At 50.9% G+C, this 14,128-nt stretch overlaps 1 protein-coding gene across 7 annotated transcripts in view; it reads left to right on the top strand.

Annotated features, from left to right (window-relative positions):
- Positions 1–14,128, top strand: part of SHROOM3 (shroom family member 3) — a 240,827-nt gene that overhangs the window by 197,077 nt on the left and 29,622 nt on the right. For all 7 annotated transcript variants that reach the window (XM_006133874.4, XM_075929433.1, XM_006133877.4 and 4 more), the window contains 2 exons: positions 1,598–1,729; positions 6,419–9,686. In XM_006133874.4, the coding sequence (XP_006133936.2) occupies positions 1,598–1,729; positions 6,419–9,686 (3,400 nt within the window). The remainder of the gene's footprint in view (positions 1–1,597; positions 1,730–6,418; positions 9,687–14,128) is intronic.

Genomic DNA, 14,128 nt, shown 5'->3' on the forward strand with positions numbered 1-14,128 from the left:
TCTCCTTAAGAGGAGCATAGGGCCTGATCGTCAGCTGGTGTAAATACCAATTTATGCCAGCTGTGTATCTGGACCGTAGCATTTTTAGACTGTCTAGTATCTTTTGACCTTCTTTTTCACAGCTTCATGCAGCACTACTGGACACCATCTTCAAAATAGCTGTTCTGTGTCTACTTAGTGCTATTTATGTTTTGGTTTATTTGGAATGCGTACCTAATCTGTAAACATCTCCATGCGACAAAGACTTTTAAGAGAGGCATGGCGCAGAGGAATGGTGCTCTGCCTTGAACAGGCTGAGTTATCTGTAAGGTGATGCACCTGTTAGCAAGGTGGGATTCCTGTGGGATGTGAGTGGTAGATAGGTCTTGTGCTGGCTCTCAGCATGGGACTGAGTATTGCCCACAGAGCGTGACTGCTGCAGTAATGGCAGCTCTAGCAAAATAACAGACAATAAAGAAAGGGGATTTGTACACAGAAGGAAAGGAAGCAGACTGAAAAGACTCAGGCTTTGGGACTCTCTGTCCATTCGGGTCCCTTGAACTACTGAGCTGATTTCCAGGCTGGGATGTTCTCCTTGACCACTCTGCTTTCAAATGGCGTCGTTTGCCCCAAATTGCGTGAGAGTGAGTGTAGTGGGACGTGCCAGGGCAGCATTTGCAGCCTGGGACACACTCTGGGAAGGAAGAGCTGGCTGGCTAAAGGAAGATGTAAAGGGCCAGTCCCAGATGGGACCTTGTTGGGCATGTGTCATTCTGGACAGTTATCGGCGCTGAAGAGTCTGAAGGACCCTCTGAAATATTGCCCACGCTTTCCCTTTCGGGGTATTAATTCTTTAGAGAGCTCTGCCCGCCATTGCTTTAACACACAGTCATTTTTGAAAAAGCTGGGATTTTTATCAAGTAGCATCCCACAGTAAGCTGCTGCCAAATAAAGCCCTGGTCCTACAAGCTGATCCATGTGCTTGGAGTGCTGTGGCCAGATGCTGGATCAGAGCCCATGTCTGCAAGTAAGAAACATCAGGAGACATCTCTACTAGGAGCCGATGGGCTTGGTAACAACCGTTCAATATGTGTGTGTGTGTCGGTGCTTACTGTGTCCATCTGTATCCATGGCCCGTCGGCATGTCCCCGTGTGTGTTGACGGTTGTGTATTGGCATGAGGGTATGTGCGCCCGGGTGTGACTGTTTGCTGTCGTGGGTGCATAAGACAGGCGTGGTGGATAACTCGGTGTCCTTTCAAATTAACTGACTGAAAAAGTAGGGATGTAAAAACCTGCTTAAAATGTTTTACCAGTTAACCAGGGCCGCTGTGTTGTGATGCGGTGGGCCCAGCTGGGCTGGAGCAACCCCCGTGCTGTGCGTGGGGGTTGCTCCAGCCGGGCCAGATGCTGGATAACCAGTTACCCCGGTAAGCACACCAGATGCTTACCAGGTAACTGGCTCATTGGTTACCCCTTTCCATCCCTTCTGAAAAGTTGCTGCAAACAGAGGCTCATTGACGTTCATTTGCCAGTGTCCGTTCACACAGATCTTACCCCAGAGAATGGAGCTGAACGACGGGTGTTGCTAATATTTTGATTCGCTCTCTTTCTTCCTAGGCGGGCTGAACTTGTGGGCCGACCCCATTCCTGGCATTCAACCAAGTTCATCGAGATCCAGCCCGATCCCAGCATGATGCAAATATCTCAGGGCACGCTTGGCACTCCCTGGCATCAGACCTACCATTCCAGGTAAGGGCCATGTCCCCTGGACCATGCACTTGAAGATTCAGAGGGTTAACAGCAGAGTGGTTTGGTTTAGTGCATCATTCCAAGAAAATAAGTTGCTCTGCTCCTCCATAAGAGAACCCTTTCTGAGCAATGAAATCAGTCATCCTTATCAAACTGCCTGCCTGCTGCAATCTGCTTTGGATAAGACACTTGTTGCACTGCCAAGAGACAGATCCTACAGTCCTTATTCAGTCTCTACATAGGCAAACTCCAGTTGACTTCAGTGGTAATTTTATGTGAGTAAGGACATACAGTTCAGTGAAAGCAGCTGAAAGACACTTAATGGTTCCATTAGGCTTTGGGACTGCAGCATTTGGCTGCTGTGATTATTACCGTTATTTATCTATTTACCTACATGTGATAAGACAGGTCCACACGGCTTCTAAGCTAAGGCCCTACCTGAGCCAACAATCATCCTCAGAACCTCGTTAACTTTGAAGGGGTTTCATGTCAGTTTGAGAAGCTGTCCATGTGGAACTCATTGCAGGATCAGGGCCTAAATATAGAGACAAAGAAATGGGACACAATGTGTCAGGGCAACACAAAACCACTTGCCCCTAATACACGACAGACCACATTTTCAAAAGTGCTCACAACCCACAATTGGGGCTAGATTTTTACAAGCTCTCAACTCCTCGGTGGCATCCAGGTGAAGCAGCCCGCTGCATTTTGTTTAGGTGCCTACATGGAAACTGTTGATGATGATCTCCCTTAAAAAAACTGGCTCTGTATTCCTACCCTCTTGGGAGGCAGCGTTCCCTGTAAGCTGTGCACTTGTGCGGCCACTCAGGAAAGATTTAAATGCTTCCCAGCTGATTAGCAGAGCTAGGTTTTGTGTCTATGGGTGGGGCACATTCATATGTGCCTCAGTGCACATAGAAAAATTCATTCCACACATGGATGGCAAAAAGATTAGGAACACGTTGGTGGCTCAGCTTATAGGAACACTTGTTGGGAAGTCTGGAGTCAAATCTCGCATAACACTAAGAGCTAGCCAATTCTAAGCGAGGACCTAGCCAAGTCCTATCTTACTACTGCGATATTACAATTCCAAGACCCAGTCTTGTAAAATGGTTCCAAAGCAGATTAAACCCTGTGTTTCCTGCTCTACTCTGACTGGGCAACTCCTTTAACCTCATGTTAGGCAAAACACTTTTAAAAATGAGTTTGGCTAGCCCTGAATTTTTTGACCTTAATTGGATCTGCAAGAGATACTCCTAGATCTTCAAGACCTCACAAACATCTCACAAACATTTTCCACCCTGTTCCTTCCTCCCCCTCCCCCGCCCTCCATCGAAAGGGGAAAAAAAGTGGAATAAAGTAAAAAGAAAGACGAAACAAGCTCAGGCAGCATGGAAACATCACCTGTCCGCGTAACAAGCTACTCGCGTGAGCAGTTGTCGCTGTAGCCAAAAGTATGAGATCACTGTTGGTCCTCCCAGGGTGAGAAGTTCAGGAAAGGATTTCCTGGTTTGCCAGTGGCTTTCTGCAGAGGTCAGAGTTAGAATTATGGGGGGGGGGTTTCCCTCCTAAGCCAGTGCGGTGGTTTGCCATTCCTAGAAAACTAACCCTGGGACCCTAATTCTCTTAATAGAATAGGCTGCCAGACATCGTTTAAGGCTGCAAACCAGAGCCCATGCCATGGGGGAGGGATTCTCTTTTCAAAGTCTGTACAGACAGATCTCCGGCTGCTCTAAGACGATCCAGAGGACACTTGTCCGTAACAGTCCTGGGCAGTCTGAGGAGAGATGCACGAGATTCCAGCCTCTCCATTTCCCCTGGAAAGACAGACGGGCTTCAGCCTCTGTACAACTTAAACACTGGGCTGCAAATGTGAGCCAGGAACCAGCTCCCTAGAGCCTGGGGAGAGGCAGGGGAAGGCAAGCTAGGGTTCCAAAAACAAGAGCTGCAGTAGAAATGTGTGTTCCCCTCCTGCCCTTGGCTCAAATCATCCCGTAGCCCACTCCGCTGATAGCCAGGGGCTTTGCTTCACAGCAACTGCGTTCCTGGCAGAGAGCTCCAGCCAAACTCACGGCTGCCAGGGATGCTTCTTCCTCCACGTGTTTTTAAAGAGGGACACCAGTGGCATCTAGTGGTCAGTTTGGCAGCTTCCCTTGGAGGAAGGCCTGGATCCAGGCTGAGAATCTGGCTGTCGGGGGCTGAGACCCAGAGTCTCGTTTGAAAAAAACAACTAAAATAAAATGTGAAAGCAGATCAGCAGGAGGTTTGGGCCAAAAGAAATCTGATGAGGTTCAACAAGGACAAGTGCAGAGTCCTGCCCTTGGGTTGGAAGGACCCCAAGCATTGTTACAGGCTGGGGACTGACTGGCTAAGCAGCAGTTTGGCAGAAAAGGACCTGGGGGTAACAGGGGATGAGAAGCTGGATAGGAGTCAACCGGGTTCTCTTGTAGCCAAGGAGGTGAATGGCATGTTAGAGAGCGTTAAGAGGAGCATTGCCAGCTGATCTAGAGAAGTGATTATTCCCCTTTATTCTGCTCTGGTGAGGCCACATCTGGAGTATTGTGTCCAGTTCTGGGCTCCTCACTATAGAAGGGATGTGGATGCGTTGGAGAGAGTCCAGCAGAGGGCGACCAAAATGATGAGGGGGCTGGAGCACGTGACCTATGAGGAGAGGCTGAGGGATTTGGGCTTATTTAGTCTGGAGAAGAGAAGCATGAGGGGGGATTTGATAGCAGCCTTCAACTTCCTGAAGGGAGGTTCCCAAGAGGATGGAGAGAGGCTGTTCTCAGTAGTGACAGATGGCAGAACAAGGAGCAATGGGCTCAAGTTGCAGTGGGAGAGGTCCAGGTTGGATATTAGGAAAAACTATTTCCCTAGGAGGGTGGGGAAGCACTGGAATGGGTTACCTAGGGAGGGGGTGGAATCTCCATCCCTAGAGGTGTTTAAGTGTCAGCTTGACAAAGCCCTGGCCGGGTTGATTTAGTTGGCATTGGTCCTGCTTTGGGCAGAGGGCTGAACTCAGTGCCCTCTTGAGGTCTCTTCCAGCCGCAGGATTCTATGATTGGTCATGATCAACATGGCTGGTCTGAGGTTTGACTGAAGTTATTCCGCTCCATGTCCATGTGTCTCTCTGCCCCCCTTCCTACACGTGGCTTATCCTTTGCTTTGCAGGCAGCCTCCTCCTCTCTGCCTTTCCTTATGCCTCTCCACCCATCTCTCTTTCGAGCTGTCCTTTCACAGCCTTGCTCCTTCAGTGGAGCCGGGCCCGGAGAGGTTAGTCTGAGCACGCTTTGCGAGCCACCGTGGGCTCTTCAGTGGCGACACGTTAGCCTGGGGGCTCTTTTCCATTACACCATCTGCCTCACGGGACCGGGGAGCTTCATTTTCATAGCTACTGGGCGTCCCCAACTCCCATGAGCCTCACCAGCTGCTGCGGATGCGCAGCCCCTCTAATCTCCTTGGAAGTGCCTGCAGGAAAGGGCTTTGCGTGAGCTATAGCGGAGCGACCCTAGACCAGGAGCTGGACCCTGGCAGTCCAGGAAATGCAGCTATTTCAGAGCTGAGGCGCGACTGCTATTCGCCCCAGGTGCCTCCTGTGTCTTTTCTCGGCACACCAAAGCCCAGGCTGCCAGTGATTCCCAGCTCCTTGTGTAGGGGCATTAGGGTACCGCTTCACAGTGCTCCCAGGCAGCTCCTTCCGACCATCACTCACAGTAGCACTAAAGGACGACCGGGTGAGCTGTGTCCAGAGGGAGGGTGGCATAGGACCTTTGAGGACAGAGAGGAAGGAAGTGGTACCTCAAACATCCCTCTTCAGAAACACCTGCTGGAGTGAAATAGGGGCGGGGTGTCTAGAAAGACCCTCCCAGCAATTTAAACCCTCCCCACCTTCCCCTCTATGTGAACAAACACTTTCAGAAATATAAGTACCCCTGGACGGTACTTCCCTCCCTCCCAGTAACTAGAACAGTACCTGAATAGTCCTCTTTCTGGACAGACTTCCACGGACCACATCAGAGAGTCCTCCGCCAACTTATATCTGACCTAGCTAGTGCTCTGTGGATCTCTTAATGGGGAACAGCCTTGCCTGCTAAGCTACACGCAAGGTGGGTCTGTAAAGACTTCCCGGGGCGTTATCGAAAACTACGGTTGTTTCCTTCCCACACCCACATGCCCCCATCTCCTTTCTGTCTTGTCTGTTTAGTTTTCTCACAGCAAACAAAACTTCTCTGCTACAGTTTGAGTTTCCAGGAAGACTGCCAGGGTGTAGCCTTCCACTCCATAAAAAGAAACAAAATGGGGAAAAAAAAGAGATTCAATTCCTCCCCCCAGTAAGCTGCTCCTGTTCCTTGCTCTTTCCCACTCTGGCATCTGCATTTATTTTTAATGTTTAAATGCTTTGCATGGGTTGGATGGGTGGGGCAGATTTCCCTGGCTCCATAGCTCACGCTAGGCTTCCGTCTTTCTTCTCCCTCCCGCCCCGGGGTGATAAATCGGAGACATGTGGTGCAATGTCAAGCAATTTCTCTTAGTAAACCAAGATGACTGCAGACAGGGAACAGTCAGGCCCAAATATGGGTTTTCGTCTGTTCCTCTAAAAACTAAACATCTTGCCTCTGAGCTTGTTTATAAGCCAGCGCGCGCCTCTCTTGCTCACAGTCGATTTTTCCCTTCTCTCTCTCCCACTAGTTCCTCGACAAGCGATCTCTCTGGCTATGACCATGGCTATCTGAGGAGAAGCCCTGACCAGTACAGCTCGTGGGGCAGCATGGAGACCTTGGACCACACTCCCTCTGGCTATCACCCTTGCCACCTCTCCCCGGCCAAGTCCACCAACAGCATCGACCAGCTTGCCCAACTCCACAGCAAGAGGGACTCCGCCTACAGCTCCTTCTCCACCAACTCCAGCATCCCCGAGTGCCCGGCGCCTGCCTTCTGCAAGGAGCGCTCCTTCTCCATGGACAACGTCTACTCCCGAGGCAGCCCGCAGGAGGAGATGAGGCAGGCCGACATCAGGTACGTCAAGACGGTCTACGACGCCCAGCGAAGGGTCTCTGAGGAGTACGAGGTGAACTCCTCCGCGCTGCGTCCGGAGGGCCGGGCGCAGACAGAAGGCCGCAGCTACAGCAGGTTGCCTGGTTACAGCCGGTACAGCGGAGTCCCCTTCTGGGGCCAGCAAAAGAGGAGCTCCTCCGACAGTGAGGGTCAGCACCCCAAGGGGGCCCCCCATCCCCCAACGCGCAGCGACAGCTATGCCGCAATAAGGCACCACGAGAGGCCCAGCTCCTGGTCCAGCCTCGATCCACATAAGCCGTGTCGCGCTCAGCCAAAAGGAGCCTGGCCTCCGCCCACCGGCACTGGCTCCCTGGGGAAGGGACAGCTGCTGAAACCCGTGTTTGTGGAAGGGCAGCTGCACACTGTGGTGGAGAAGAGCCCCGAGAGCAGCCCCAAAGTGAAACCTAAGCAGAGCTATTCCCAGGCCAGCCAGCCAGGACAGCCTTTGCTGCCTACCGGCATCTACCCCGTACCTTCCCCCGAGCCACACTTTGCCCAGGTGCCCCACTCTTTGGCAAACAATAATGGGATGCTTTATCCAGCTCTGGCCAAAGAGAGCGGATATGCTCCACCCCTCCCGGCCACGTGTGAGCAGGCCTGCAGCCATTCCGGCATGGACGAGAATGGAAACAGACTGTCCCTCTTCTATCGGCCAGACCACGGGCCACCGGCTGCGGAGAAAAAGCCAGAAGCAGCCACGAAATTCATTCAGTACAGACCTCATGGCCCATTGAGCCTGGACGTCCATTCGACCCCTTCCCAAAAGGACAAGTCAGGCTCCCTTGGGGTGACATCGCATGGCATCGGCACGCACAATGCCCAGCACTTGAACCACAATTCCCAGCCCCCGCAGGCCTGCTGGAGGGAGGCCAGTGAAAGCAAAGCTCTCTACCAGCCCAAGGAGTACTGGCTGGCCGAGTTGCAGGAGGACAAAAATGCTAACCTGCAAAGAAGCGAGAGAGACCACAATCAGGGGCCTTACAGTAGGGCCAAGCAGCTGGGCTTTTCGCCCATGCAGAACAGCCTAGAGGGCACCAGGAGGCAAAACAGCCTGGAGCTGAAGGAGATGCAACCGTGCGAGGGCTATTCGGATGCCAAACTGTCCTTCCCGGCTCGCGGTAATAAAGCAGAGAAGGACCAAAGAGGGCAGGGCTGTGAGCAGAGGAACGATTTGGACAGACAGGCCCTCGCCCAGCGCAAGGATGAACCTACCGGCACGGCCCCTTTCCACGGTGCTGAGCCGACGTACGAGGAGCCCCCTTCTCTGCAGCACCCAAAGGCCTCCGATGTCAGCAGGAGCCGGCTAAGCTCCGGCAGCGCCCAAAGCCTCCAGCCCAGGAAGCTGGATTCCAGCAAGCCCCACTGTTCCGTGCTGGAGAAGGTCAGCAAGATAGAGCAGCGTGAGCACGGCAGTCAGAGGCCCCAGGGCATGAGTGTGCCCAGCTTTGGCCAGAACTATGGACCCAGTCGGCCCAGCCAACCCCCCGGTGCCAGGTGCTCTCTTCACAGCACAGAGGATGTATGGAGCAAGTCCAGCGCCCAGGAGCACAGCCAGCCACTCGGCGACCCGGGCGTGGGCTCTGAGAAGCCGCCGTGCGTGCAGCAGGCCAGCAGGAACAGCAGCCCGAAGCTTGAGGAGTGCGATTGGCGCCCTGTGGAGCAGCAGATGGTGGCCACAGCAAGCCCGGTCCAGCAGAGCGAGTGCTACGCTCTGACAAGGAGCAGAAGCACGTTCCAGCTGATGTCTGAGCCAGAGAAGGAAATCCTGTGGAGGGATCACGTCCAAGGTGCTCCTGGCTCACAGCTGGAGACCTCCTTCAGCAGGGACTACAGAAACAGCATTAAAGACGCTCAGTCCAAGGTCCTCAGAGCCACGTCGTTCAGGCGCAAAGACCTCGACATCGGCCCGCCCTTTGGGAGCAAACCCAAGAGGAGTGCCCAGAGGCCAGCCTCGGCCCACAGTGGGATGAGGAGCACTGCCACCTCCCCTCACGTCCCCAAGGAGAGGCACAGCATCACTCCTACGCAGACCAACCTCCCGACCTTGGACTGCATGGAGCAGGAGAGCCCCGCGGGGCTACAGCACGTGTCCCGCATCGGAGGCAGGAGGAGGCTGACGGCGGAGCAGAAGAAAAGGTCCTACTCCGAGCCAGAGAAAATAAACCAAGTGGGCATCTCAGACCACGAGCCCTCGTCCGTCTCCCCACAAAAGAAAGGCCTTCATTTCATCTTCCCGGAGAACACAGTGGCCGACCGGCGCAAGATCTTTGAGCAGGAGAGCAAAGCTCGCTCTACCATCAACCTGTCCAAGCCGGAGCTGAAGCAGCTGCAGCAGAACGCGCTCGCGGACTACATCGAACGCAAAACGGGGAAGCGGCCTTCTCAAGATGCTGGGGTCCTGAGAGAGCCCTCCCAAAGCTCCTGCCTGCAAGCCAGTGGCCTGGATAGCCAGAGCCTCTCCTCCGCCTCCAGCATGAATTCGCTCCAGGATCAGAAGCATTACCGCCGGAGAGAGTCACTAGACCAGGTCTCTAGAACAGGCCGGGTCTCCTCCACCCTCCCTCCCGGGCTCACGGGCTGCTTTGATCTCAACGGGTTTGAGCCAAAGAAAGGGCACCAGGAAGGCATCAGCAGCAATTCCTTTGCAAGCCACTTTCACACAGACAAACGCCGAGATTACCGAGCCAAACTGGAGCCCCTGAGAAGCTCTCAGGCTGGTCAGCGTGGCTCGCGTGGCCAAGTCCTCTACAGGATGGAGGAACGGGCCTTCGAAAACCCCTCGTTACCTGGGAAATCTGGGAAATCGGTGTCTGCTGAAGACTTGCTCGATCGATCTGACCACCAGTCAGTCCCGGTGCACGTGCGCTCCAGGTCCTCTCCGACAGCCGACAAAAAACACCAGGTATGAACGTTGTTGGGTTGCTGTTCAGAGGCAGAAGGCTCCACGGGCTGAGGGAGAGGGAGGTTATGATGCTAGCTTGGCACTCAGGTTAAATGTGCTCGTGTGCTCGGATATGGATCGTGTGCTCTGTTTGAAGTTGCCTGGTGCACTTTGACGTGCCTGCCAGCAGCATAGCACAGCCCTTCTGTATTGCTCTTCCTCCTGCTCTCTTAACACTAGGGCTGTGTCTACATTGGCACCCCTCTCCGGAAAAGGGATGCTAATGAGACACATCGCAATTGCAAATCCGCGGAGGATTTAAATACCCCCCGCGGTATTTGCATTTACATGGCTGCCGCTTTTTTCAGGCTTGGGGATAATCCGGAGAAAAGCGCCAGTCTAGACGTGATTCTCCAGAAAATAAGCCCTTTTCCGGAGGATCTCTTATTCCTACTTTCAAGTAAGAGATCCTCCGGAAAAGGGCTTATTTTCCGGAGAATCACGTCTAGACTGGCGCTTTTCTCCGGCTTATCCCCAAGCTGGAAAAAAGCAGCAGCCATGTAAATGCAAATGCCGCGGGGGATATTTAAATCCCCTGCGGATTTGCAATTGCGATGTGTCTCATTAGCATCCCTTTTCCGGAAAGGGAAGCCAATATAGACACAGCCTAGGGGTATGTGCTTGGGGGAAGGGCGTCTGTGTCCTGTTTTTAAGAGCACATGTGCTCCTGCTGTTTACTCCTTGTCTGAAATCCTCCGTCTAGAGGATTAACTCTAGCTCAGACGCGCAGAGCACAGCTCTAAAAAGGTGCAGGGGCTCCAGTGACCCCAAAAAGCTATTGCAACAGCATGGGTGCGGGGAATCCCTACCCTGTACCCCTTTCTAGTGCTTCTCAACCTGAGATATGCCTGGGAGTCCTCATGGGTCTTCCAGATCAACTCAGCTAGATCTTTGCCTGGAATTGCAACAGTCTCCAGACAAAGCACAAACGAGGCCAGTGCAAACTAAAATTTCACAGGCGGTCATTTGTTTACACTGCTCTGTTGGCAACACATGGAAATGCAAGTACAATGTTTATATTCTGATTGATATATTTTACAGTTATGGGGTTAACAACAAGAAAGTAAGGAATTTTTCAGTCGTAGTATGCTGTGGTGCTTTGGGATTTGTATGTCTGATTGTGTAAGTGTTAAGTGAAATGGGTCTGGGGGATACACATGGCAAATCAGACTCTAGGAAGGACTGTGGTCTGGAATGGTTGACAGCTGCCTGCAGGGAGAGAGGGGTATGCTTTAGGAGCTGTTAAATTGACTTTTCACCTCTGGAAGATCCCCCTACAATCCAGTTGCAAAGGAGAATCCGGACCAATATTCTCTTCTCCCAGCCGGTTGTTGTGAAAATGATGATGACGTCACAAATGCCGCGGGAGGCTGACGGACTTGAGTGGCAGCAAATAAAACAAGGGAGAAGAAAGCAAGATCCCGGGTCAGCTACTCAGCTGGTGTAAATCAATTTAGCTCTATTGACATCACCGAAATCAGAGGAGCTGGGCTGATTCATCCCACTAGTTTCCATATAGGGTCCTATAGTGGAAAGAGAGAGAGCTGGAGCAAAAACACAACACGGAAGTTCTAGAGGCAGAATTCTTTCTAAAAATGTTTCCTAGCTGTCTGCGTAAGCCCAAGTTTTAAAACAGGAGCATCAAATCTAGATCTGGAACTGCCAGTGCTGTCAAAATACCCAGTTGCGATACTGTAGTATATAACAGAATGAATCCGAATGAGGATTGAAGCTAGCAAGTGGAGTGCTTTGAAATGCACCAGGAGTGGGAGTCTGTCCTTTCTAACCCTACCCTACAGTCTATCTGAAATCTCCCATCTTGAAATGTCTCAGGGTATAGCCACACTACAGCCGTTTTTCCGACAAAACTTGAGGAACGTCCACACTGTAATCGCGTTCTTCCACAAGAAAATCGAAAGAACAGAGGGAGTTTTCCAGCATTGATAATCCTTATTCTACGAGGAAGAAGCCTTTTTGCAAAAGAGCTCTTTCGGAAAAAGGCGTGTGTGGATGGGGAAGACTGAGTTCTTTCGATAGAAGAGGAAAGAGGAAAAAGCACACAGGTGCCCTGGTGGCCAGTCTGTCCATAGTAATCACAACCTACAAGCGAGAGAGCATCCATTCAGTCTGGATGCTCTCTTTTGAAAATGCATATCGCTTTTTCGATGCACTTTTGCAGTGTGGATGCTCTCTTTCGGAAGAAGTTTTTTCAGAAGATCTCTTCTGAAAAAAGCTTGTTCTGAAAAGCCTGTAGTCTAGACATAGCCTCAGTCCTTGCACTACTTTTTCAACAGAGAGCATTAAAACCAACACCTAAATATCAAATGGCTAGAAGGGACAACAGGCCCATCTACATAACCTTATGACAACCATTGTCAATTGTGAAACATTTCGGCTACGTCTACACTGGCACCCTTTTCCGGAAATGCTTAAAACGGAACATTTTTCCGTTATAAGTATTTCCGGAAAAAGCGCGTCTAATTGGCAGGATGCTTCTCCGGAAAAGCACTTTTTGCAGAAAAGCGTCCGTGCCAATGTAGACGCGCTTTTCCGCAAAAAAGCCCCGATCGTCATTTTCGCAATCGGGGTTTTTTTGCGGAAAACACTACTGGGCTGTTTACACTGGCCCTTTTCCGGAAGAGTTTTCCGGAAAAGGACTTTTGCCCGAATGGGAGCAGCATAGTTTTTCCAGTAAAACACTGACAATTTTACATTAGATCGTCAGTGCTTTTCCGGAAATTCAAGGGGCCAGTGTAGACAGCTGGCAAGTTATTCCAGAAAAGCGGCTGATTTTCCGGAATAAGTGGCCAGTGTAGACCCAGCCTTCATGTTCAGCAAGAGGACATTTCCATAAGAAAGATGTGTTGTAAAAGCCAAAAAGCAAAGCCGATGCTGCCTGATGGTGTATTTCAAAGCAGGAACAAAAATAAACAGGATTCCAGAGGGGGAAAGCACAAAGCAAAGAGATTTTTCCCCCCGCTGCCAAAAGGTACTTTATGATGGCAATCTGGAAACCAGTTGTTCCAGCTCCTGTTTATCGAGCTGCTCTCTGTGTCAGGGCACAAATCCTGAGACCTTTTATTTTTATTTTTCCTGTTGGCTTGTTGTGCTTTTTTCCCATGGGTGCATTAGTGACACTAAAGGTCCCAAATGGTGTGAACAGCGGGACTAGTGCTAGGAAGACGATAAACAAATGCAGATGTGTAATAGACCCCAGTTCAGGAAATCACTTACGCATATACTTCAATTCATACTGATGAGGGACGTAGTAAGAGCAACACTTTCAAAAGTGTCCTGAATGATTTAGGAGCCTAACTCCTACTTTTTTAAAAGTGCTTTAGGCTTTTGAAAATAGGACTTAGGTTCCTAAAGCAATTAGGCACTTTTGAAATGTTTACTCTTAAACCCTGATTCAGGAGAGCATAAGAACATAAGAAGAGCCAGACTGGGTCAGACCAGAAGTCCATCAACCCCAATGTACTGCCTTCCAACAGTGGCCAATGCCAGTTACCCCAGAGAGAATGAACAAAACAGGGAATTATCAAGTAACCATTCCCTGTCTCATTCCCAGCTTCCAACAAACAGGCTACATCTAGACTGCAGGTTTCTTGCGCAAGAAGCTTTTTGCGGAAGAGACCTTCCGCAAAAACATCTTGCGCAAGAGCGTGTCCACACTGCAAAAGCACGTCACAAAAGTGACGCGCTTTTGTGCAAGAGAGCGTCCAGACCGCATGGACACTCTCTCGCAAGAAAGCTCTGATGGCCATTCTGTTAATGGCAACCAGAGCACCTGTGCTTCTTTCGATAGGCTGTTTTTGCACAAAAAACCCGTTTCCTGTCCACACACACCTTTTTGCACGGGAGCTCTTGCGCAAAAAGGAGTTATTGCTCGTAGAAAGAGGAATACCTATACTGCAAAAAGCCTTCTGTTCTGTCGATTCACTGTAAATTTACTTGCACAAAAACACGCTTGAGGTGTGGACGCTCCACGGGGTTTTTGCGCAAAAACGGCTGTGTAGACATAGCCACAGAGACTACAGGCACCAGTCCTACCCATCCTGGCTAATAGCCATTGATGGACCTATCCTCCATGAATGTATTTCTTTTTTGAACAGTGTTAAAGTCCTGGTTTTCACAACATCCCCTGGCAAGGAGTTCCACAGGTTGACTGTGCATTATGTGAAGCCTCTTTGTTTATCTTCAAGCATGTGTAGGGATATGGAACCAAAAATGTAGAAGTGTTTGTGGAGAAGAGAACACATCTTTTTTTTTTTTTTTTTTACCAGCTCAGCTCCTCTGTGAAAAACAGTCATTCCCATTTCATAAGCAGCCTTCGCGGGCTCATTGTATGCTTTTGCTTGCAGTCTATGCTGTTTTCTTCATGCTGAATATAAATCCCACCA

This window comes from Pelodiscus sinensis, chromosome 5, assembly GCF_049634645.1.
Source record: "Pelodiscus sinensis isolate JC-2024 chromosome 5, ASM4963464v1, whole genome shotgun sequence".
Classification (NCBI taxonomy): Eukaryota; Metazoa; Chordata; order Testudines; family Trionychidae; genus Pelodiscus; species Pelodiscus sinensis.